This window comes from Megalobrama amblycephala, linkage group LG5, assembly GCF_018812025.1.
Source record: "Megalobrama amblycephala isolate DHTTF-2021 linkage group LG5, ASM1881202v1, whole genome shotgun sequence".
Taxonomy (NCBI): domain Eukaryota; kingdom Metazoa; phylum Chordata; class Actinopteri; order Cypriniformes; family Xenocyprididae; genus Megalobrama; species Megalobrama amblycephala.
Window position 1 is genome coordinate 18,017,811 of NC_063048.1, and position 26,667 is coordinate 18,044,477.

At 37.8% G+C, this 26,667-nt stretch overlaps 1 protein-coding gene across 1 annotated transcript in view; it reads right to left on the minus strand.

Moving 5' to 3' along the window:
* Positions 1 to 190: 190 nt before the first annotated feature.
* tyro3 (TYRO3 protein tyrosine kinase) overlaps positions 191 to 26,667 on the minus strand; it is a 29,266-nt gene continuing 2,789 nt past the window's right edge. The window contains exons 2-19 of the mRNA XM_048190938.1: positions 25,792 to 25,975; positions 19,998 to 20,098; positions 19,724 to 19,894; positions 16,906 to 16,992; positions 16,587 to 16,702; positions 15,812 to 15,992; positions 13,272 to 13,414; positions 9,366 to 9,504; positions 9,032 to 9,158; positions 8,608 to 8,702; positions 8,411 to 8,506; positions 6,653 to 6,733; positions 6,445 to 6,537; positions 6,132 to 6,253; positions 5,910 to 6,019; positions 5,583 to 5,742; positions 4,896 to 5,032; positions 191 to 2,119 (exon numbers count right to left, since the gene is read on the minus strand). Of these exons, the coding sequence (XP_048046895.1) occupies positions 1,699 to 2,119; positions 4,896 to 5,032; positions 5,583 to 5,742; positions 5,910 to 6,019; positions 6,132 to 6,253; positions 6,445 to 6,537; positions 6,653 to 6,733; positions 8,411 to 8,506; positions 8,608 to 8,702; positions 9,032 to 9,158; positions 9,366 to 9,504; positions 13,272 to 13,414; positions 15,812 to 15,992; positions 16,587 to 16,702; positions 16,906 to 16,992; positions 19,724 to 19,894; positions 19,998 to 20,098; positions 25,792 to 25,975 (2,564 nt within the window). The 3' untranslated portion in view covers positions 191 to 1,698. The remainder of the gene's footprint in view (positions 2,120 to 4,895; positions 5,033 to 5,582; positions 5,743 to 5,909; positions 6,020 to 6,131; positions 6,254 to 6,444; positions 6,538 to 6,652; positions 6,734 to 8,410; positions 8,507 to 8,607; positions 8,703 to 9,031; positions 9,159 to 9,365; positions 9,505 to 13,271; positions 13,415 to 15,811; positions 15,993 to 16,586; positions 16,703 to 16,905; positions 16,993 to 19,723; positions 19,895 to 19,997; positions 20,099 to 25,791; positions 25,976 to 26,667) is intronic.

Sequence of the window (26,667 nt, forward strand, 5' to 3'; positions counted from 1 at the left end):
GTACTTACTAAAGGCTTAGCTGCATGTAATTATGCATAATTTATAGTTATTACTGGAATAACTACATGTAACAATGAATAACACTAAAATAAAGAGTTACCTTTTGTAAATATGTAATATTTTTGACATAACATGCTGCTACCTTTCATTTGGTCCTCAGTGAGCCACAATAAACTTCAACTCTGATGAATTTTGGGTCTAGAATATATATTTATTTACAGTTTCTGAAAATGGAATACAATTCTACAAGTTCACAGTTGTAAGCACCACACAAATGATCAACATATAGAACTTAGACATGACTATTTCTGTGCAGCATTCTCACATTACATTAAGGGCATTGTTTGAACTCTGTATGGCTCTAATCATAATAAAACCATTTTAGCATTTTAATCAGTCTCTGATTCTGTTGTAATTAACTGGAATAAAATTTAATCTTCATGGCATGTATTTCATATGCTAACATCATCTTCTTTTCCCTATTTTATTGTTTTGAGATAAGCAGACAGCCCTCTTTACAAGGGTTAATAATACTGAATGATGTGTCAGATTTATCCACAACACATGGCAATATTTGCTACGTGGTCTAGTTTCAGCCATCCACTGATGAAGTAAAATACAAAAGCTACTGATTTAAAAAACAAACACTGAAGATATCATTCAAACAACTCATTAACAGGTTCAAAAACAATTAGCAAAAACAAGCTTTCATTCTGTGCTGCAATGCTTGCTGCTGTCTGGAGAAATCATAACAGCATAAGACAAATGAAACTTGCACATAATAAAACCTAAAGTCCCTTGATATCCCATCTTCAGAATGCTCTAATGAAGGTTTGCTGTACAGGTAAATGTAATATTCTGGTTTAAATGCAACAACTGCAGAAAATAATTTTGACTCACCCCCACAAAACAAAACATGTTGACAGTAACATGCTTATAATGGAGGTTTAATAATACAAATGTTCTATGTAAACTAAGAGTCAAAATTATTATCTATGGCAATTTTGTCTGTATTATTATACAGCAGTGATACTGGCAAATCTTTCAGGGGTTCCCTGCTGCAAAAACACTGCTCCATAAAAATAATTTAGCAATCATACAGCTTGCACAGTTTAATCTGTATTTAACCCGGAACATTCATTTAAGTACAAGTATGAAACCATCAGTCTGAGCTTATGTCATAGTATGCATTATAAATCCAATGGAATTTCTTCATGCAATGTAACAAATGTGCAGAAACTGTTATAAAACAAAGGCACCGCATATGTTGATATGATTGACACTTAACAAGTAAAAAAAAAAAAAACACAAATAATGCCGACAGGATACCAACAAAGACACATATTTGCACAAGGATGTACAATAACATTTTACACTTCATTAATCATAGATCTGACTCTAAACATTGTATTTGTTGAAACACTGGCTTTGCTACAGTCATAATTAATAATTACCATTGAAATAAACTTGTCAAATCATGTTTCTAAAAGTATTAACAGCTGATTGTGTCAACGTCATGCCTCAAGAGTTAGCATAGATAACAGTTCTTTGTGTTAAGTATTATTCCTGGAATTTCACCAGTAAAATGACTCAGGAATGTTTTTACGGACTCATTGTTCTTTTACAAGAGTCTTTACAACTTGTGCAATCATATTACCTACGAGATTATGTAAGCATGGGGAAAAGTAACAACAAAAATCACACATTAATAATGATGTCCTCTTCCTCGTCCCTGATATCTTCCGACAGACCATCATCAGAGTGTCTGCTCTCTTCATCAATACCGCTGGCGTGTGGGCCGATGATGTACCGGTAGTCTCCACCAATAGCAAAAGCAGCTCCTGATGACACCATTAGCCAGTCCTTTTCGTCTTCCTCTATTCCTGCACACTGCCACGGTACGCCCCAAGAGGGATCCTCACTACTACGGGTCCCAACATCAGCCCCTGGCCCAGAGGCCTGTTCTCCATCCTCGTCCTCCAGGTTCACATACAGCAACGGCTCTTTTACAGGAGCTGGATTCAGCTTCGCCCACAAGAGCTCCAATTGGTCAATGAGGTGTTGGAAACTAGGACGACACTTTGGGACAGGAGACCAACAGCTGTGCATGATTTCATAACTGGAAGTGAGAAAAGACGGAAAAGATTTTCAAATAGCAGAATGAATCTTTAAAATTGGTGCGGTTTTAAAGGATTAGTTCACTTCAGAATGAAAATTACCCCAAGCTTTACTTACCCTCAAGCCATCCTAGGTGTATATGACTTTCTTCTTTCTGATGAACACAATCTGAGTTATATTAATAAATATCCTGACGCATCCAAGCTTTACAATGGCAGTGAATGGGACCAACGAGTATGAAGCTCAAGCAAGTGCATCCATCATAAACGTACTCCACACGGCTCCGGAGGGTTAATAAAGGCCTTCTAAAGTGAAGCGATGTGCTTGTGTAAGGAAAATATCCATATTTAACAAGTTATAAAGTAAAATATCTAGCTACCGCCAGACCGCCTTCCATATTCTATATTTTCGAAGAAAGTGTAAAACTCTCGCAGTTCAAAACTACATCCTTCGCCTTTCACATTCATATCACGAAAAATGTTTTTTCATAAGTTGAATAAGGAAGGCAGTCAGGCGGAACTAGATATTTTACTTTATATCTGGATATTTTTCTTACACAAACGCAGCTTTATTTACATATGTTTATGATGGATGGACACACTTTCTTGAGCCTCAAAGTCGATGGTCCCGTTTACTGCCATTACAAAGCTTGGATGCGTCAGGATATTTATTAAAATATCTCCGATTGTGTTCATCAGAAAGAAAGAAAGTCATATACACCTAGGATGGCTTGAGGGTGAGTAAAGCTTGGGGTAATTTTCAATTTGAAGTGAACTAATCCTTTAAAGAGCCTATTGATGCATTAAATCGAACAAAAGTGACAGTAAAGATGTTTAAATTACAAAAGATGTCTATTTTAAATAAATGCTGTTCTTTTGATCTTCCTATTCATCAAAGAATCCTGAAAAACAATATTGATTTTTCAATATTGATAATAATCAGAAATGTTTCTTGAGCAGTAAAACATTAGAATGATTTCTGAAGGATCAGGTGACACTGAAGACTGGAGTAATGATGCTGAAAATTCACCTTTGGCATCACAGGAATAAATTGCATTTTAAAATATACAGTAAATGTCAAAAGTTTGAAAACTACAGTTTTTTAATGTTTTTGAAAGAAACAGACTTGGTGAGCAAAAACAGAAAAAATTAATGTTTCCAAAGTTTTGACATACTGTATTAAATTAAAAAAGTTATTTGAAAAAGACAAATTATAATATTTAACAACTGTACTGTTTTTGCTATATATTTACTGTATTTTCTGTATCAAATTGATGAAATAAAAGCCTTGCATTCTTCTAAATTATTGTATTTAAGAGGTTTTATATTACAAACCCGATTCCAAAAAAGTTGGGCCACTGTACAAATTGTGAATAAAAATAGAATGCAATGATGTGGAAGTTTCAAATTTCAATATTTTATTCAGAATACAACATAGATGACATATCAAATGTTTAAACTGAAAAAAATGTATAATTTTAAGGGAAAAATAAGTTGATTTTAAATTTCATGGCATCAACACATCTCAAAAAAGTTGGGACAAGGCCATGTTTACCACTGTGTGGCATCCCCTCTTCTTTTTATAACAGTCTGCAAACATCTGGGGACTGAGGAGACAAGTTGCTCAAGTTTAGGAATAGGAATGTTCTTCTAGTTGCTCAACTGTCTTATGTCTTCTTTGTCGCATCTTCCTCTTTATGATGTGCCAAATGTTTTCTATGGGTGAAAGGAACTTGGAACTTGGATATACCTTTCAGCATTGATGGTGCCTTTCCAGATGTGTAAGCTGCCCATGCCACACGCACTCATGCAACCCCATACCATCAGAGATGCAGGCTTCTGAACTGAGCGCTGATAACAACTTGGGTTGTCCTTGTCCTCTTTAGTCCGGATGACATGGCATCCCAGTTTTCCAAAAAGAACTTAAAATTTTGATTCGTCTGACCACAGAACAGTTTTCCACTTTGCCACAGTCCATTTTAAATGAGAAAACGCCTGCGCTTCTGGATCATGTTTAGATATGGCTTCTTTTTTGACCTATAGAGTTTTAGCCGGCAACAGCGAATGGCACAGTGGACTGTGTTCACCGACAATGTTTTCTGGAAGTATTCCTGAGCCCATGTTGTGATTTCCATTACAGTAGCATTCTTGTACGTGATGCAGTGCCGTCTAAGGGCCCGAAGATCACGGGCATCCAGTATGGTTTTCCGGCCTTGACCCTTATGCACAGAGATTGTTCCAGATTCTCTGAATCTTTGGATGATATTATGCACTGTAGATGATGATAACTTCAAACTCTTTGCAATTTTTCTCTGAGAAACTCCTTTCTGATTTTGCTCCACTATTTTTCACCGCAGCATTGGGGGAATTGGTGATCCTCTGCCCATCTTGACTTCTGAGAGACACTGCCACTCTGAGAGGCTCTTTTTATACCCAATCATGTTGCCAATTGACCTAATAAGTTGAAAATTGGTCCTCCAGCTGTTCCTTATATGTACATTTCACTTTTCCGGCCCTTTTATTGCTACCTGTCCTAACTTTTTTGGAATGTGTAGCTCTCATGAAATCCAAAATGAGCCAATATTTGGCATGACATTTCAAAATGTCTCACTTTCAACATTTGATATGTTATCTATATTCTATTGTGAATAAAATATAAGTTTATGAGATTTGTAAATTATTGCATTCCTTTTTTATTCACAATTTGTACAGTGTCCCAACTTTTTTTGGAATCGGGTTTGTATATTTTATAAAAACAATACAACAATTAAAACTTACATGTCACCAGGGCAATCCGGAGGCTGCTTGAGTCTTTCTCCTTTGATAAGATATTCGTAGATTTCTGAGTTCTCCACCCCTGGGTAAGGCGTTTGACCTCTAGTCATGATCTCCCACATGGTCACACCAAATGCCCACTTAAAAAACAAACAACCCATCAGTACCAGGCACAGTAAACACCTTACCAGACTATGAAGGGCTATTTACAGTAGTAAACCCAGTAAAGAAATGATAAGCATTTCTGTTTTCAGATATTGTGTGATTTATATGTAGTTCATTATTCCATGACTCTCTGGAATACTAGATTCTGTTTGATCATTTTGTTGTCAAATATTTTTATATAATGACCTCTAAGCTGTCTAACTGACTGTCCCGATTTCAAGAAACTGGTTGTTCCCACATAGCTGTGCTATGTATCTCTATGTATCTTTTGTATCTCTAATTAAACTATGTGGTCTTGTTCTTCTTTCATAATAAAATGATTTCAATTCAAATCAATATGTCACATCAATTTATTTATTGAGTAAATAACCATGTTGCTTCCCAGTGGAGTCTGGCTCACCCTATCAGGGTTTATTCTGCAATAATGATAAGATTAGTGTACATTATCCATTACTTACAGTACATTACATTTTCTCACCAAGTAATATTAAAGAAATAATGTAAAAGACAAATGGTTTTCATTACCACATCACTCTGTGTTGTGTAGACATTGTCTGCAAGGCTTTCTAAAGCGATCCACTTTACAGGCAACTTAGAGACAGACCCTTGTCTATAGTAGTCGCCGCTGTAGATTTTCTTTGAGAGACCAAAATCTGCTACACACACACTCATGTTTTCATTCAGCCTAAAATGAAAGATGCATTTGAGGGGAAATATTTTACTGCTGCTAGAGAGTTTTTGGTCAATTATCAATGTAAAAGGTTATTCATCATTTGTATAGGTTATATGCCCATTTAATATGATGAGTAAATCATGTTTCTTTTTACATAGAGCTGACTGAAAAAAACTCACATGCAGTTGCGAGCAGCCAAATCCCGATGGATGATGTTTTTGTTGCTCAGATACTCCATCCCTCGAGCAATATCCAGCATGAACTGGATAAGAATTTGCTGAGAGAGGGTCTAAAAATAAAATAAGAGACAACTTCAGAACATCTACAAACATTTACATGGAGAAATGGACCAAATAAATCTGAAATACAGTTGCTATGTGAGCGTGTGAAGAAAAACATACAAATGGCTCATCTCCGAAGCGTGACATGAGAAGAAATGTATGTAGATCTCCATGTTTCATAAAGGGCAGGATCACCATAGGAACAGGTAACCGCTGCTGGGCTCTCCTGTGTAGACTCACACCTGTGGGAGTGAATTCACAACCATGCTGAAGTAACATCTTCTAGTGAGTCCTGCTTGATAATATCCATGTCAAAATGGAAAGGACTTTGGTGATTAGCCTTGATGTGAATTTGCCCTATATGTTAAAGCAAATAGATGCTGAATCAAAGGCCCAGCAAGGAAAATTAACCAATTAACCAAGGTCCACTAACCAATAAGCGGAATGACATTGGGATGATGGAAGTCTTTCATATAGGCAGCCTCCTTCAGACATTGCTCAATGTCACTGGATGAGTTAATGTCAGCTGTAGGAGCACATAGAGAGATGCATCAATGCACAGAAACAATGACAACACCAATATCATAGTCTACAAACATCCAACTGCTCATTAAACTATAATCATTTTAGATTATACTTACTTTTTAGGACTTTCACAGCAACCTTCTGCCCAGAGTTATTCTCTGATTTGAGAAAAGCTTCTCTCACAGAGCCAAACTCACCTAGAAAACAATATTCTTATTTTGACAGCAATGAATATAGTTTTTAAACATAAAATCTACATTGCCTGTGACCCCTGCCTACAATGATGAGCCAAAACACCATGGCCAGTTATGGCCAGTTACAGGTGAAGCAAATACCATTGATCATCTCCTAACAAGGCCACATTTTCTGGATAGATTAGATGGTAAGTAAAAAAATCAGTTCTCGTAATCAACGTGTTGGATGCAGATGAAATGGGCAGGAATAAATATCTGAGCAACTTTGACAAGGGCCAAACCGTTATGGCAAGGCGACTAGGTCAGAGTTTCTCTGAAACGACAAGGCTTGTGGATTCCTTCCGGTCAGCAGTGGTGAGAATTGACCAACAGTGGTCCGAAGAGGGACAAACCACAAACCGGTGACAGGGTTTTAGGTGCCCAGAGCTCATCGATGCATGAGGGCAACGAAGGCTATCCTGTCTGGTTTGAACCGACAGAAGGTTTACTGTGTCACACAAAATTTTAATAATGGTTATGGCAAAGACTAAGAATAACACAAGACGCGTCACTCGCCATTCATTATTATGAATGGGAGAAAGTGCAAAGGGCAATATGGCGGAATTATTCCCGCCTTCTAAACAAGAGCCAATCACCAATTGGTAAAGTCATCGCATCACCGCAGTGACCGTTAGAAGCTCCGTTCCTATAGAAACAATCAGACGCGCGCCTCCGAAATGAGACACAAGAGATGTGCATTTAGGACTGCGCATATGTATTAGCTTGATCCAGCCTGGAAAATACATTTTTTTTGTCATGAATCAAGCATTTAGTAACAAAATGTATGTGAGGCAGTTCTTGTCAGATTTCATTGGTGATTTCAAATATGAAATTTAATCGAAAGCTTGGCAAAAAGCTTTGGAGAGTTTGATGTTTCCCCATTCAAAGAGATAGGAGCTGCACTTACATGCCCATGAAGTGTTTCAAAGATGGCCGCCAAGTGAAATGACTGGTCTTAAAGGGACTTTGGTTATGGGAGGAATGAGTCACAACATACAGTGTATCGCACTCTGCTGTGTATGGGGCTGTAGCCGCAGACCAACCAGAGTGCCTGTGATGATCCCCTGTCCACTGCCGAAAGCACCTACAATGGGAGCATCGGAACTGGACCTTGGAAGCAGTGGAACAAGGTTACCTGGTCCGCTGAGTCCTGTTTTCTGGGTCTGGCCATTCATGTGGACGTAAATTTGACACATGCCACCTACCTAAAAATTTGTTACATGACAAATGTGTTCCCTGGTGGAAGTGGCCTTTTTAAGCAGGATAATGCACGTTGCTACACTGAACACATTGTTCAGGAATGGTTGAGGAACAATCCAACTGAGCATCTGTGGGATGTCCTGAACAAGTTTGAACCATGACGATTTCACCTAGTAACCGACGGGACTTTTACAGGACTTAGGATCTAGACACCTTCAAGGGTTTATAGAGTCCATACCTCGGCACTGTTTTGACACGGAGGACCAACAGCATTGGCAGGTGGTCATAATGTTTTGGCTCATCTGTGTGTGTTTGTGTATATATATAAATATATATTTATAAATGAACAGAAATCTCACTGTATCACTGGACCTCTGAAGAGTGAAATAGGTCTTGTCCTAATAAAAAGAGACTAAAATGAGCATCCAAGTCATAATGTACCTTTTCCAAGCATTCGTCCCAGAGTTAAGAGCCTTTCGGAGATGAGAACATCCTGTAACTTGGCCTTCAAATCACTGCTGATTCCTAGACTGTCCACTAGAGGGATACAGAGTCAAAATTCTTCATTTCCTGTAAAACAAGTACTGTAGGATGTCAAAGTTGGTGCAGTCATGCGTGGCAGCAACATGTTCACTTACATGTGGATTCGGGGAGCTCAGGGAACTGCCTGTTGAAGGACCTGGCAGCTGTAAAGGAAACTGGTACTTCTGTCCCTGGAGCTGTGAATGCAGACCTGCAAACGAATCAAAACATGACAAAATTACCCATATTTCACTGTTTTAAAAGACATTTTGGAAATGCATTTTAACCAAACTGCCCAACAAAAGCAAAACGCACAAATTCCATCATGACTGGATCTGAAAAAATGGATTTAAAGTTCTTGGACTATAAACTGGATGTCCAATTTTCTTTGATTTTGAGCATAGTTGATCCAAACTTGTCTGTGAAAGAACAGATTCACAGTCTAAGACACCAGATTTCAGGCTTATTTCAGACACAATGTGTAGTTACTGCATTTTGGACAGCTAATATGGTGTAATAATGTAAAAAGTAAAAACATACCCAAATTGGGTCTCTTTGCCTCTGTTGCGTACCAGTACAATCAAAAGGAGTCCCACTAGGGTGGCCACAAGAAGGCCGAAAAGCAGCCCCACCCACATGTGGCCCCTCTGGGTCTGTGCCTGTGTGGCTGAAAGGACACAACAAGAGTGTTAATCACCACTTCTGCTCAAAAGTGCCTGAAGCTATGCCATTTATGCATAATGAGCAGCAATTGAACACACACTGGCTCTCAGTGTGCTGAACTATGTGAAAATGTAGTCACAAAAAAAGCTGCAGTGACTGCAGAAATCCTGATTTTAAAAGGCAGGTGCACAGACAATGAGAGTGGACAAACCTGACATGGGCATCACAAGAACAGGCTGACTCCATGGGCCACATCCTGTCTTTGTGCACGCTGCAACCTGGAAGGTGGCATTAAAGAATCGCCCTGCACCCGAGAGATGGGCAAAGTTGTCCTTAAACAGTAAGGGATCCTATAGATACAGAAATCAAAATGTGCATGAAGGTTAAGGGTGGGTAGTGCAGCTATTAAATGTCCTGAAAAAGAAGAACCAATGGCCTTTAGCACCATTGACATCAAAACCTGGCACGTATATCCTTTTTTATCATATAAAGTTTTACTATTATCAATAACAAGAAAAAGATGAATAATTATTTATATGATCTAGCATATTTCAAGTCAAACTGCATTTATTTATAAATAAAAAAAAATGCATGTATTCATTCAATACAAATAATTTTAAAGCATCTTCACAGTAATAATCTGGAACTGTTAAAGCCCGTTCACACCAAGGACAATAACTGTAATGATAACAATAACTACGTTTTAATAATCATTCTAATTCTATGAGAATAGTGGGGTCCAAAACACAACTGTAATGATAATGACACAGGAGAAAGATTCAGTTGAAATCACTTTCAAAATGATTTTTATTCCCAGCTGATGGACAATAAAAACATTGACAGCCAATCAGAATCCATCCTGCTTAAAAAAGCTTGAGTTTTTAAAGGTGCCATCGAACGTTTTTTTACAAGATGTAATATAAGTCTAAGGTGTCCCCTGAATGTGTCTGTGAAGTTTCAGCTCAAAATACCCATTAGATTTTTAAAAAAAATTTTAACTGCCTATTTTGGGGCATAATTAGAAATGCGCCGATTCAGGCTGCGGCTCCTTTAATTGCTCGCGCTCTCCACCCCCTCCCGAGCTCTCGACTCTATCATTGCATAAACAAAGTTCACACAGCTAATATAACCCTCAAAATGGATCTTTACAAAGTGTTCGTCATGCATGCTGCATGCATACATCGGATTATGTAAGTATAGTATTTATTTGAATGTTTACATTTGATTCTGAATGAGTTTGAGGCTGTGCTCCGTGGCTAACAGCTAATGCTACACTGTTGGAGAGATTTATAAAGAATGAAGTTGTGTTTATGAATTATACAGACTGTGTTTAATAATGAAAATAGCGATGGCTCTTGTCTCCGTGAATACAGTAAGAAACGATGGTAACTTTAACCACATTTAACAGTACATTAGCAACATGCTAACGAAACATTTAGAAAGACAATTTACAAATATCACTAAAAATATCATGATAACATGGATCATGTCAGTTATTATTGCTCCATCTGCCATTTTTCGCTATTGTTCTTGCTTGCTTACCTAGTCTGATGATTCAGCTGTGCACAGATCCAGACGTTAATACTGCCTGCCCTTGTGTAATGCCTTGAACATGAGCTGGCATTTGCAAATATTGGGGTCATACATATTAATGATCCCGACTGTTACGTAACAGTTGGTGTTATGTTGAGATTCGCCTGTTCTTCGGAGGTCTTTTAAACAAATGAGATTTATATAAGAAGAAGGAAACAATGATGTTTGAGACTCACTGTATGTCATTTCCACAGAGGTGGGTAGAGTATCCAAAAACTGTACTCAAGTAAAAGTACAAGTACTTATAGAAATATTTACTCAAAGTAAAAGTGAAAGTAATAATCCTAATAGTTACTTGAGTAAGAGTAAAAAAGTATCCAATAAAAATCTTACTCAAGTAGCTCGTTACTAGTTACTTTTATTATATATAGGCTATATATATATATATATATATATATATATATATACACAATAGCATGTTATTATTTAATGTTTATTATTTAAATATTTAATTTATTATCATAATTAGATATCTTTGCAACAAACAAACATAGAAGAGATAAGCATTATTTCTAGCATCTGTAACCCTAATGTATCGTTACTATATTAATAACGTATACAGCTAACGTTACATTTTAAAGAAGAGAGAAAACTCTTTACATGTGCTCGTGCTCATATCTGAACATGACACAAACAATGATCAAATACACATTGACGGATCTTCTTCGGTCTGTTCTCCAAAATGTAATCAAATGTATATTTCAGCAGGCGCGTGTAACTCAGTGTTGCCAGACGTACGATAATTATCGTATTTGTACGATAATTTTGACCTCTGTACGATGTACGATCAATAATGAAAAAAATCCCATAATGTACGATAATTTCAGTATTTTGTGACACTTCAAATGATGGTCCTTATAATCGGTTCATTGATCTAGCTGTGTGGATCCTCTACATCATGGTTGTAAGGAGAACGTGAACTTTGTTACGCATGTCTTCCATCTCATCTCATGTTACATCTTCTCGGCCAATAATCGTGGAGAATGACTCTCTCTCACGAGCACAAGTTAACGTTCCTGCCGCGGCGCTTAGGTCAGTTGTTTCTCACTAAGGTACGCCAAATTATTTATGTATTGTGGTAATTTGCAGGTCATGTCAAAAAGTTGTTGGTCTATAGATAAAGCTGTATTCTGTACATTTGACTCGTCATGTCACCTTTATTTATTTATACAGCGCTTTTTACAATGCAGATTGTGTCAAAGTATAGCTTTACAGAGATAAAGGGAACATCATTTTGGTTGTACAGCAGCTAAAATAGTGTGATTGTCCAGCTTAAGTTAGTTCAGTATTGATTCTTTCCGTTATAAAAATCATTAGTTATTAATTTAGTTCATTTACCTATACTAAAAAGTCATGTACGATAATTTTCTTCCAAATACGATAATTTTGAGCTTCTGGTACGATAATTGGACATTTCCAATCTGGCAACACTGGTGTAACTGCTTAACTGTGTCAACGCAAAGCGTTCATTTTCAAGACGAACAGGTCGCTGGCGCCGCCATTGCGCAATAGTATATGTATAAATTAATGTATAAATTAAGATATATGCCCATAAAAACGGTAAAGAAATACTACATACTTTTGTTATAGTGACGTAATAATCTGTTTGGTTGTAAAATGTCGGCTATTGGCTGTATCAAGAAGTAAAATCAAATGAAATCGATAGGCCTACCTGTGGAATTGTTCACAGACAGCATACGCAGCTCAACTAATAATGATCTTCATCGCTGGCAAACAATTGGATGCATTTGCAGATTTGCTTTTAATTGACTGTAGGTCCACTGCCACTTCATCCGCTCCGAGTGAGAAACCGCTTCAAACGATTCAGCGCGTGCAGGAACTGAACAAATCATTCAAACTGATTCGCGAATCAATTTAGACAGCTTTACCAACTTGTTTGATCAAGTCTTTAAACAGAATCGACTCAAAAGAGTGATTCATTTGTGAATGGGGCATCGTTCATGAAAAAAGAGACAGCGCGCATGGAATAAACTACGCATTTCTTAACATTTACAGTATTGAATTAAAATAAAGTAACGAGAGGACCGTTGCCCATTGTAGCGAAGTAAAAGTACAGATTTTTCATTACAAATATACTCAAGTTAAAGTAAAAGTACCCACATTTTAATCTACTCTAAAAAGTACAAATTTTCCAAAAAACTACTCAAGTACATGTAACGAAGTAAATGTACTTCGTTACTACCCACCTCTGCATTTCCATGTACTGAACTCTTGTTATTTAACTATGCCAAGATAAATTCAATTTTTAATTCTAGGGCACCTTTAAAGTTACAGATGACAAATCTGCAGCATGTGCTTAAAATAAACTGAACATTGTTGTTCTTGCTGTGAACAGGCCTTTAAATGTTCCAAAATTCATCAATCAAGAAACAACTTAATTTTCAGCTGTAAAGCAGCTCTACAGAAGACAATAATGTCATTATCCAGCTCAATACAGATTCAGATCAGTACAGTGTCAGTGTTGCAAAATTTTCACTTTGTGTCTTCCTTTATAATGATGTACCTGATTCTCTCCTGCATGGTTCCACTGCACTTTATATGCCAGTAACTTTCCACGAAGCTCCTCCTGTTCCAGTGCCGCCCAGGACAGAGTGAGCTGCTCCTCACTGAGTTCAAAGGTAAAGTTCTTTGGAGCTGCTGATGGTGCTGTGTACGAAAGGTACGAAAGATACGAAAACAGTAAAAAAGGGAGCATACAGGGGGTTAATTGCCACCGTACAGACAAAAGTATGAGTCAAACGCCTCTGCGTGACAATAAATGATGTCATAGCCAGGCCCAGATGGAATTTGTTCACATTTTCTCCACTGATTTGGAGGACAAAAGTCCTCTGGAATTTGTGGAATGGATTTTAAGTGGAAAGGAGAGTAATATACTTTTATTTATAGTGGATAAAAATGAAAAACAAAATGAAGCACCAGTAAATCAAATCCATCTAAAATAGTTCCATTGACTGCTTTGGCCAGTAGGTGGCAGCATATTAGACTCTGTATGTGGCAGCAGTGCATTGATATGGATTGGGGACACGCACAATGGCGCATTGTACCACTCAGCTTGGAATCTACTGGACTGCAGCCAGTGCTACTAGTTTACAAACATGCAAACAAGGTCAACTTCAGAAACCCCTTCTGCTCCTCAAACCCATCCACCAGCTCCTCCCTTTCCAAACCCCCTTGCCCTAGGCATCTGGCCAGAACCAGCTCTCTGGGCTGTTTGTTTACTTCCAACCCACCAAAACGTTGGTTAGAACGGCAAACTGTTTTATTTCCAATGGAATGTTAAAAACGTTAATCACTCATAACTGACCATCTCAGAACTTTGAACTACCACAGTTTGGAATTAAATGTGTCAGCTTCAATTAGCCCTCCTTGATCCAAACCTAGTAATTTAGTGATGTATGCAGCAACCATGTTGTAGAGAACTTTAAGCTTCCTTTGAGATGGATCTGAATTCTACAAACACTTCCTTCCTTCCTTCCTTCCTTCCTCTCTTTTTTGTACCTCAACACTCTTCATACAGACACATAGTATGTGATGACCAGATCAAATTTCACATGAAAATCAAAAGAAAAATAAAGAAAAAATATTGGTAACACCTTATTCCGATAGTCCACTTCACCACATTCTACTAACTACAAGTAACTTTTCAAATGCATGTCAACTACCAGTTGTTAAAGGGTTAGTTCACCCAAAAATGAAAATTCCGTCATTAAGTACTCACCCTCATGTCGTTCAACACCCGTAAGACCTTTGTTCATCTTCCCAACAAAAATTAAGATATTTTTGATGAAATCCGAGAGCTCTATGACTCCTCAATAGACAGTAATTTAACAAACACTGTCAAGGTCCAGAAATTTACTCACCCCCATGTCATCCAAGATGTTCATGTCTTTCTCTCTTCAGTCGAAAAGAAATGAAGGTTTTTCAGGAAAACATTCCAGGATTATTCTCCTTACAGTGGATTTCAATGGCTACCAACAGGTTGAAGGTCAAAATTACAGTTTCAGTGCAGCTTTAAGGGCTTTAAACGATACCAGATGAGTAATAAGGGTCTTATCTAGCAAATCGATCGGTCATTTTCGAAAAAAATACAACCGTTTATGCTTTATAAACAAAATATCGCCTTGAACGTACTTTCCGCTTCCGCATTCTTCATAACGCTTACGCTGAATGTCCTACGCCTTCCCTATTCAAGTTACGGAAAAAAACGAAACTGGCGCCAAGGCGATATTTTGTTTATAAAGCATAAACGGTTGTATTTTTTACGAAAATGACCGATCGATTCGCTAGATAAGACCCTTATTACTCATCTGGTATCGTTTAAAGCCCTTGAAGCTGCACTGAAACTGTAATTTTGACCTTCAATCTGTTGGTAGCCATTGAAATCCACTGTAAGGAGAAAAATTCTGGAATGTTTTCCTCAAAAACCTTCATTTCTTTTCGACTGAAGAGAGAAAGACATGAACATCTTGGATGACATGGGGGTGAGTAAATTTATCAGGAAAAGTGTATTTAAAAGTGGACTAATCTAATGCCAGAATATTCATTTTTGGGTGAACAAACTCTTTAAAGTATTAGTAGACTGTCTGCTTAATATCTGCTAACTACTTATTTTGATGCTCCCCAACAGACATTCTACTGACTATAAGTAACTTTGCAAGTACATGCCAACTAATTCTACTCTCCAAGAAATATTTTAATAATTAAAAAACATTTTGATCAAATTCCCTGATATTTCCAGGTTTTCAATGTCTGTGGGTACCTTACCATTCTGTAACTCAAACAGTAAAGCATGAAACTAGTTATGCCAAGGTCGTGGGTTCGATTCCCAGAGAATGCAAGAGCTGATAAAATGTTTACTTTGAATACAATGTAAGCTGCTTTGGATAGAAGTGTCTGCATGAATGCAAATGCAAGCGTCTGTAATTTCTTCAGCAGAAATGCTGTTCGAGCTAAAAAGCCATTTATGTTAATTTGACTAATTTAACATTAGAAAGAAACAGCATGCATGTATAACATCATTATCTTATCTAATGTTTCACATACCTGCCTCTGGAGTGTGAAAGTCCACCCAGGGAGAGAAGGGGGATGAGCCCACCTCATTATCACACCGGATTCTCACACTGTAATTCGAGTAACTGCTGAGCCCACCAAACACATGCTGGAAGGGAGGAACTACAACATCCAGATCAGGAAGTTTTAACTTCTTTCCAGATCCCTTTGACACCTAGAAATGGATTAAAGTGAGATATTAATTTACATGATTGATTAATTAAGTTTATATATATTATATGTATATTTTTCTATGTATATTGTGTAATATACAGCTATGGAAAAAATTAAGAGACCACTTAACATTGATTTCTGAACTTGGACTATAACTATATAGATAGATAGATATAGATATCTATATATACCTACATAGACACATATATATATATATATATACACATTACAATTATTATACACATATCCACACACATTATTTACACATATAATACTTGCTCGAAAGGGAGTGGAAAGAAGTAAAACTTACTTAATCCCACCACCATGCAAAATGTTATCTCAAGAGAGAAGTGAGACTGGTTTGTTTTTACAGATGGTCTGTCTAAAAGTAGTTCATACAACTTTCTGTTATGTTACACAGGAAGAGGAAAGTCATACGGGTTTGGAATGACAAGAGGGTGAACAAATGATTTTCATTTTGGGGTGAACTATTCCTCTAACAACCAAGCACAAAGACTGTACGGCCATAGGAAGAACATGAGGACATGAACAGAAAAAGGCATGCGATAATGTCAAACACTATGGTATACTCTACCTGTATAGTGCAGGTGGAAAGCTGTGAGTGCCCAGTGAAACCTGGATTCCATGTTACGGTTATATTAGGATCAGACACATGATGTACCTTGACATCCCGGGGGGAATCGGGACGTACTGCGCATAACAATCACATTTAAAGAAAAACATTAGAACAACAACATATATTTATATTCTCTCTGCAAGCAGCCTTTTATGTTTGTATTTGAATGGATGCCTGTTTATGATGGAATACTGCCAAAACAAAAAGCAACAATTAATTTTGAATTTTGTATGCAATTACACTGAAAGTAATAAAAAAACACTGCGGTATGTCTCACCTTTAATGTGGACTGTGCCTGTGCGTGACACGGAGATGCCTCGAGTGTTCTTGGCCTCACAGTAAAACTTTATACTGTCATTTACACCTGGTTGAGCAAATGGGAAATCATTCACTGAATCACTGTTGTCAGGTACTGAATATCTCAAAATATGTTTGCAAAAATGCATATTAAATGGGTGTCAAGAACATGACTCATTCCTCATGTCTCAACTCGTCTCATGATCAAGGACATGGCAGCTGTGACATTGTTGTACATAATGACAGAGCTATCTGTCCTCTGTAAACTGCTCGGAACGAACCACGGCCCAGTTTCAACTCTGAGTGAGTCACAAACTCGTTTTTGCTAAAGGTGCAAGTGGCTGATAATAGTCTTACACAAACATAATGACTAAATGATTTCTAAGCATAGGCTGTTAAAATGGAAAGTTTACTTTACTGGGCTTTACCACACTAGCGGTATTGATTACTATAATGCATTCCCTCACAGAGCAATAGATCCAGTTACAAAATGTAAAGGCAGGGTGGGAAACTGGCCTTGACATTATCCACTAACAGGAGGCTTTTTCTCCACAAGAACATGAGAAATTTAAACATATCAGACACCTCTTACATATCAAAATGTATTTTCTTTAAAAAGGTATTTTGTTGGTTCTGTCAAAAAAATGTAAAAGTTTAAGAAAATCACTATATATGAGAGCTACCAAAAATATTCACAAAGTCACCATGTTGCTAAAAGTCTCTCACAACTTTGTAAAATGTAATATTACACTATATTTACATGTAAGCACAAACTTGCCCCACTGGAAACATTACGTAGTTCACTGATTTACAAAGTCGCTAAACCCACTGAATGCAACCAGTGACTCTGTTCTAAATTTTATCTGCCTAATCTCACAGAAGATCTGAAAGAGGATATATGAATCTTAGATGTTTCACATGATGTTTCATAATGTGATTAATATATTACTGAATCATTAAAGGGTTAGTTCACCCAAAAATGAAAATTCTGTCATTTATTACTCACGCTCATGCCGTTCCACACCCGTAAGACCTTCATTAATCTTCGGAACACAAATTAAGATATTTTAGTTGAAATCCGATAGCTCCGTGAGGCCTCCATAGGGAGCAATGACACTTCCTCTCTCAAGATCCATAAAGGTACTAAACACATATTTAAATCGGTTCATGTGAGTACAGTGGTTCAATATTAATGTTATAAAGCGTCGAGAATATTTTTGGTGCGAGAGAGGAAGTGTCATTGCTCCCTATGGAGGCATCACGGAGCCATCGGATTTCAACTAAAATGTCTTAATTTGTGTTCTGAAGATTAACGAAGGTCTTACGGGTGTGGAATGACATGAGGGTGAGTAATAAATGACAGAATTTTCATTTTTGGGTGAACTAATCCTTTAACTGTCTGGTGTTATGAGCAAACACACTTTCATGGAATATGCAAAATACTGTAGGAGAGTTTTCAGAGCACTATTGGGGAGTAACTGGAAAAGCTCGAAACGTTTTAGACCCTGTTAATACCTGCATTGGTCTGGTCCACTTGTGCATCTTATGCATCAAATGTGTATACAGGGCCTTCTAAAACATGTATATGTATTAGCTGGACTAAAAATACCTAAACCTAAATATTTTAGCCTGATTTGAGCAATTGATTTAAACATACAGTATGCTTTATGATGCAACAGAAATGGTAAACAGTTTTGAAGATTTTAGGAGCTGCATGACTAGAAAGGCTACCTTGTGGGTGTTGACCCTAAAAAATTTACATAAACCCTGCCCCCGAGTACATGCAACAAAGGGGGTGAGGCCATGTTGAGCTGCTTTAGAGAAGAGGAAGAGTTGTTGTAGTAGAGTGTTGTTGCCATGCCATCATTTTACACTGGACTGCTTCACAAATGAGGGTCAATTCAATGCTGGATTTGCACAAAAGATTAACATGTTGTCACATGCTAGTCGATGAGTTGAATCAACTCCACAGCAACTACATAAATTTATCCATTAACAATTCAGAAACATCCAGATGCATTCTAAAAGTTGTAACTTCTTCCTGAGTTTCTCCATCAGTGTCCCACTCCGGTTTGAACATGTAAGGCTGAACACCGTTACTGACAATCCTCGTTTTGGCTGTGAGATTGTTTAGCAACCAAAGCATAAGCTGTTAAAGCTCCGCCCTCTTCTGGAAAGGGGGCCGGGAACAGCAGCTCATTTGCATTTAAAGGGACACACAGTGTGTTTTTGCTCACACCCAAATAGGGGCAAATTTGACAAGCTATAATAAATGATCTGTGGGTTATTTTAAGCTGAAACTACACAGACACATTCTGGGAACACCAGAGACTTATATTACATCTTGTAAAAGGAGCATTACATAACACATTAGGTCAGTAGGCGGAGAGTAGGCGGTCTGTTTGGCAGTTCGAACATATTCGACCACATGAGCATATACACTATGAAAACAATCTGGTCAAATGCGTTTTCGACTACCTCTGGAAGTAGTCGAAAGTGGTCAAGCTCAAAATGTTTAAGACCCCATGTACATCGGTATTTAGCATTGTCCACTTGTGATTCGATCGACCAAAACAGATCTTAATACCAGGTGTAAACAGGGCTTTACATTCCTGGCATCTTTACAACACTATGTTGTGTGTCCCACCGGTTAATCAAAAGTTCTATGCACACTTGAGGTCTTCACATCCACTTGAACACTTGGGCCAAATACTGGAAATATGTCATGTAAGTAGACAAGTGGTCAAGTACAAAGACCGCAAGTGTGAGTATTGGGACAGGCCCTTGGTGTCTCTCACCTTTAACAAAGAGAACTGAGGGGGAGGGTGTGAAATCACCCTTCTGTTCGTCTCCCAGCCACCACAACACCTCCACAGGTTCTGGAGGACCTGAGGCAGCACACGTCAGGTTGAAGGGTTCCCCTGCAAATGTAGCTACATCCTCGGGTTCCACCACAAAATGAGGCACACCTAAAAAATATGAGCAGTAAAAGGCAAAAAGGAACATTAAAGGAATAAGATATAATCTGAGAAATACAGTACTTGAAGGATTCAGAAGATGTAAATGACATACCTTCCACTGTAATCCAAGCAGGCTCAGAGGAAATGATTGTGCCGTGATATTCAACTTCACACCAGTACTTCCCGGCATCTTGTTGCTGCACAGATTTAACACTGAAGACAAACACTCAGATTAGACACTCTTCAAAGGGTTAAATCAACCACAAATGAAAATTGTGTCATTTACACATCATGTTGACGGAAACCAAAATAACATTTATTCACCGACAGTGTTGAGGGTAATGCATTACAAGTAACATAAGTTACATAATCAGATTTTTTTCAAGTAACTAGTAAAGTAACACATCACTTTTAAATCAACAAAATACCTCACATCTGTCCTGTTTAACTCCTGGATGATGAGCTCCTTAAATGCCCTGATCTTTAATGGGGAGTGTTGCTCAACTCGTCTCTACAGAATCCCCCACAGGCACTCAAGAGTGTTAATTGATTGAGTGCAATACATGTCCACAGAAGGTTTTTCACCTCGGGAGAATGCATATCCTCATTGTCATGTTGAAAAAATGCCCAACAATGCAGGGAATGAAGAAAGGGAAACATCTTCTGTTTCAAGTTTTATATTAAATTACACAGTGGTGTGGGGATTCATGACAGCACTGATAAAGCACAACTCCCTCACACCTTCAGCACTCATACATTCCTATATAAGAGCTTTACTACCACTGAACTTTACTGTGGGAACCAGGCACTTCTCACTGTACTCCTCCTCTAGCAACACCATAACATTTTGGATGCTGTTAGATCCAAAATGATTGATTTGGTCTCATAAGACCAGAGTATTGATTCCCAGAATCTATATTTTGTAAATATGGGCTTTGGAAATGGCTAACTGACTTTATTGTGCTTTGGCTACAGTAGGTAGTTCCAGTGAGAACAACAACCATGCATGTCATTTCTGCAGGCTGCATCTTACTCTGTGAGATAAACAGTCACTCTTTTCATAGCTTTTGCTGGCTCTGAGACACTCTCTTGGTATTTCCCCTGCTCTTTGTGTAGCAAAAAAAAATCCCTCATCACTAAATGAAAGCTTAAAATGAAGGCCTGATTATTTCGGGGGCCTTGTCACAAGTCCATTGTTTTTGAATTTCTGTGTTACTTTTGCTATATTTTCACACTTAAAACAATGATTTGGATTTGGTAATCCTCTTGTACCACTGTCCTCTTTTGTGCTAAGAAATAAGTCTCCTGACAGTTCTCTCCCAAGTGCTTTCATTGTTGTCAGCATTAAGTCTGAGAATGATTCAGTGGGCTATATAACACTATTTGTCAAGAAATGACTTCTCTTTAAATGTGTTGGTCCAACATACTTACCTGTTGAACAAACATTGCCTTAAACTTACACCAGAACATTTTTTTTTTTTCGTTTTATTTAGTAACTTAAGAGGGTTTACTCATTTTTGCTACAAAACATTTTATCACCTTGATAAGAAAATCTTATTTTCCTGAATAATTTTGACATGCTTCTTTGGTAATTGATTAAGCAGACTTACAATTGATTAAGCAGACCCTAACATGTCTTCTAAGTAATTGAGTAATTGCTGACTTTCAGAAGTTTCAGAGGGGGTGTACTCATTTATGCTGTGCACTGTACATTCGCAACATTCACATTGTTACTGAATTAAACTGAGCTGAATAATGATGATTGTCTTTTTAGAGCTGAAATTTTAGTGCTTTCAAAACTGAAAAACCTTACAACATTATTACTGTGATTTTCCTGTTTATTACCGTGGTGCTGCTTTGAAACACTCTGTATTTGTATAAAGTGCTATATAAACAAATGTGATTTGACTTGACATGACAGACTTAGAAAAGTAGCAAATCCCACAACTTTGTCTAATAATGATCATGGAATAATGCCACATCAGTCTCAAAGTTTTACAACTAGAGAGCCAGTCAGTCTAAGAGTGCTGAGATTTATGTAGACAAAGGTCAATTGCGCAAACAACGGCATGAATTGCATTCACATAAAAGAAAAGCATGACGTATACATTTGTTTACAACTATGACACGCACCAAGGGAAACTAGACATTTATAGATTATGCTGGCAGAATGGCATTCAGCAAGGAAACGTGACATCTATAATTCACTAAGCCAGTTTCTCGCTCTACTGTTTGTTATCCTCTTTAGCCTAATCTTACAGCAAGCAGCACTTTCAAATTTCCATCCAAACTGTGTTTAGTCTAAAACTGGCCTAAATCTGCATCTAGGAAACAGGCAACTGGACTGCGTCATGACACGTGCAAAAGATTATCAGCCCTGACAGCATTCAGTAAAGCAAGCTCATGTTACTAATATCTGCATTATTGCATTACCTGCAGCTGCAGCAGTAAATGATCTCCAAAGGTTGCTATATTATCACACTGTTTGTGAGCTTTAGTTTTATATATTTTGATTTATATTGCCTGTATTTATCTGTATTTATGTATCGTGACCTTTATGTAAATGCAGTTTTAAGTGTCTTTACTGTCACTTTTGATCAAATTAATGCATCCCTGTTGAATAAAGCATTTTTACTGCCCCCAAACTTTTGAATGGTATCCTAAACTATCCTGGTTAAGTTCAGGAATAGAAAAACAAGAGCCTGGCACACTGTTTGCTCACAAAACATAGTATTCTCAACCAATTTCATATTGTGCTCAAGAATGAACTTATAAATGTTTGAAAATAATCTTGTATAACTCTGAAGGTCAGAGATTGGCTACAGTAACAGACATCTTAGACTTGATAAAAAAGTCCTTGATAAAGTGTATTCATCTTTCTTTGTGTCTTTTACCATACAGACAGTAATGAACGTGATAATATGATTTTGGAGTTACAGTGGTATCCAACAAAAAAGCACAAACAACTGTTCTGGTGTTCTAGCTCTGCGCCCACACTGTGATAATAAAAAATTATACTGATGGAGACAATGGCCTCAAGGCCACATTCTTGTGACAACTGGACAAACTCCCTTTTAGACAAAAAGTGTAAAAGACAAAGATTTTTTGTTTACTTGCCCGAGCCAAAATATTCTACCCACAAATCTCTTATGATATCATGTGTCTATATGGCTCCAGCCCCTACTTTAAATGTATGGTAGGCAATTTTTTTATAAACACTTTTTTGTTATAATGGTTGAAACTCTCTTCACATCCTGAGAGCAATCAATAATAGAAGTGGTCTAAATATTAAAACATTTACATACGGTGCCCTCCACAGATATTGGCACACTTAGTAAATATGTGCAAAGGCGGCTGTGAAAATAAATCTTCATTGTTTATCCTTTTGATCTTTCATTCAAAAAATGCAAAAAATTCTAACCTTTCATTAAAGTAAAACAATTGAAAGTGGGGGGAAACTCACATTATGAAATAAATGATTTTCTCCAATACACATCGGCCACAATTATTGGCACCCCAAGAAATTCTTATGAGTAAAATATATCTGAAGTATATTCCCATTTTATACATTCCCATATATTAAAATTTTTTAGCACACCAGGGTGACTAGGAGCATGAAATTGTCCAGCCATGACTTCCTGTTCCACAGGAATATAAAAATGAGGAAACACAAAGGCCAAATTCCCGTAATCATTCATCACAATGAGTAAAACCAAAGAATATAGCTCTGATGTGCAAAAGATTGTTGAGCTTCACAAAATAGAAAATGGCTATAAGAAAAAAGCTAAAGCATTGAAAATCCCCATTTCCACTATCAGGGCAATAATTAAGAAGTTCCAATCAACTAAAGATGTTACAAATCTGCCTGGAAGAGGACACGTCTAAATCGTCCTAATGCGCGGTGAGGAGGAGAGTTTGAGTGGCCAAAGACTCTCCAAGGATCACAGCTGGAGAATTGCAGAGATTAGTTGAGTCTTGAGTCTCAGAAAGCCAAAAAATAATAATTAAACAGCACCTACATCCCCACAAGTTGTTCGGGAGGGTTTCAAGAACAATCCTCTTCGCTCATCCAGAAACAATCTCCAGCATATTCAGCTGTCAGACAAGACTGGAACTTCAAATGGGACTGGCTTCTATGGTCAGATGAAACTAAAAAAAGAGCTTTTTGGCAGCAAACCCACCAGATGGATTTGGTGCACACATGGATAAAAAGTACCCCATGGCCACAGTTAAATACACTGCTGGATCTTTAATGTTGTGGGCCTATTTTTTCTGCTGGAGGTCCTGGACATCTTGTTCAGATACATGGCATCATGGATTCTATCAAATACCAACAGATAAAAAAACAAAACCTGATTGCTTCTGCTAGAAATCGTATAATGGATTGGATCTTCCATCAGGACAATGATCCAAAACAAACATCAAAACCAACACAAAAATGTGTCACTGAGCACAAAATGAAGCTTCTGCCATTGCCATCCCAGTCCCCTGACCTGAACCCTAAAGAAAATGAGTGGAGTGAACTGAAGAGAAGCACCACCAACATGGAGCTGGAATCTGAAGGATCTGGAGAGATTCTGCATGAAGGAATGGTCTCTGATCTCTTGTCAGGTGTTCTCCAAACTCATCAGGCATTATAGAAGAAGACTTAGAGCTGTTATCTTGGGAAAGGGACATTGCAATAATTGGGTGCCAATAATTGTGGCCAGTCTGAACTAGAGAAAAACATTTATTTCATAATGTGAGTTTCCCCCCCACTTTCAATTGTTTTACTTTAATGAAAGGTTAGAATTTTGTGAATTTTTGAATGAAAGATCAAAAGGATAAACAATGAAGATTTATTTTCACAGCCACCCTTGTTCATATTTACTAAGGATGCCAATATTTGTGGAGGGCACCGTATATCTTCTGTGGAAGTCTCAGGACAAAAAATGCTTCGTCCAATCATTGCATTCGGTCCGAATACGATGTTCTACCTGCCTGTCAGCATAAGTATTTCCATACCTCTGCGCACCCTACTCGCACAGACATCACACGTCATCAGCTTGTTCTGTAAGGCTATGCAGAAATGTGGACAGTCACCGAGCGCCGCAAACGAACAGCAGACACTTTTTACAGTTCCTTCTTAACCAAAACAACAAGTTTATGCTGCGTTCACACCATGTAGTAACCATAGTTACAAGATGGCAATATGTGACATTCTACCCAGAGCTGTTCATGTCCTCAGACTCGGATGCATTTCTGTCAACACTATCAACGCCCAAATGAATCTGCAGCAGTCAGGTGGTATAAGTAAGAGCTCTGCAAGTTGTTCACATTTATTAATATTATAATGTTAAGTGCTTTGAGACATGAGGTAATTTAATGCTGTCGCTCACCTTGTGACACTTTGCAGACTCTGCTGTGTGCGGTCAAAAGTTTTGGAGGAGGTGTGGCTTTGGAAAGCGCTCTGAAGGGAGGGGGATCTCATGCTTTCAAAGCTAGCTTGCTATTGCTAGCCTCTTTGAAATTGCCTACCCTACCTTTAATGTACATCTATGGGATTTTTAATCTGTTTTATTGCCTGCCTGGCATGAAAAGCCTGACCACTTGGCTGTTGGCACACCTTACCTCAACAAGACATACATTATGTGTGTTATGTGTTTAGCTCCCTAACACTACTTTGAGAAACAGTAGTAAAAATGGCGCTTGCCTCAGTAAACAACCTTGATAATTGCTATCAAATCTGAGATTTGGCATATCATATGAATATGTTCAAATCAGTTTCAACATCCCCTTCATATTGTCTGATGTCTCAGTTCTTTCCTGCAAACAGTTTTGTTTCATTTCTGACCACTGACAAAAACAACGCTGAACAACATCAGGGACAGGGATCAGGGTTCAGTTCCAGGTTCACACCATCCTACCTGTGGAAGGTCTCCCAGTGATGTGCATCTAGTGTGATGTACATCTGATCAGCACTGTAGATCTTCTCTCCATCCTTCATCCAGATGATCTCTGGTTCACTCAAACCCTCAAAGGCACAGCCCAGACGAGCCATGTTACCCTGAGTCACCGTTTGGTTGGAAGGGTTTTTGGTGAACCGTACCCCTAGAGAACACACAGTTTGACCAGGGTGACCACATGGTAATTGCTCTGTTGCAGGACAGTGAATGTGATTTTGCAGGACAATTGAGGACACTTGTGAGAGATAAATTTATTACTATTATACTATGTAAATATTGATTTACATTAGTTGGAAAGCCTATTTGCCATCACGGTGGATGATAATGTTTTAAATGGTCAATAAGCTTTGTTTGTGTAGCTGTTCTTAATGAATTTCCACACTGGTTCTTGTGCTCCATTCACACAGTCGGCATCAGTAGGAAAATCCTAAAAATCCTTTAAGAATGCGTTGGTTGGTTATTTTTCCCGCTCTAGCCGTCTCATGATGGCTGTGCAAATGTGTTTTTAAACAGCAATTACATTTTTAGTATTATATTTCCTATTTTGGTATTGTAATTTCAGGGAAGAATATAAATTGAAATGCCGGACACTGCTTATGCGATGCGAGACAACGCTCCTAATTTCGGTGGTCATCCTAAGATATAAGAGTCTAACAGTTTGTTATGGGTCATTCTGTGAACTTCTTGTGTTTTTTGTTTAAGTTTGCATGCCTGTAACTCAAGTATTTAAAGGGATAGTTCACCCAAAAATGAAAATTAAGTCATTTACTCACCCTCAAGTTGTTCCAAACCTGTATTCAATTCTTTGTTCTGCTGTACACAAAGAAAGATTTTTGG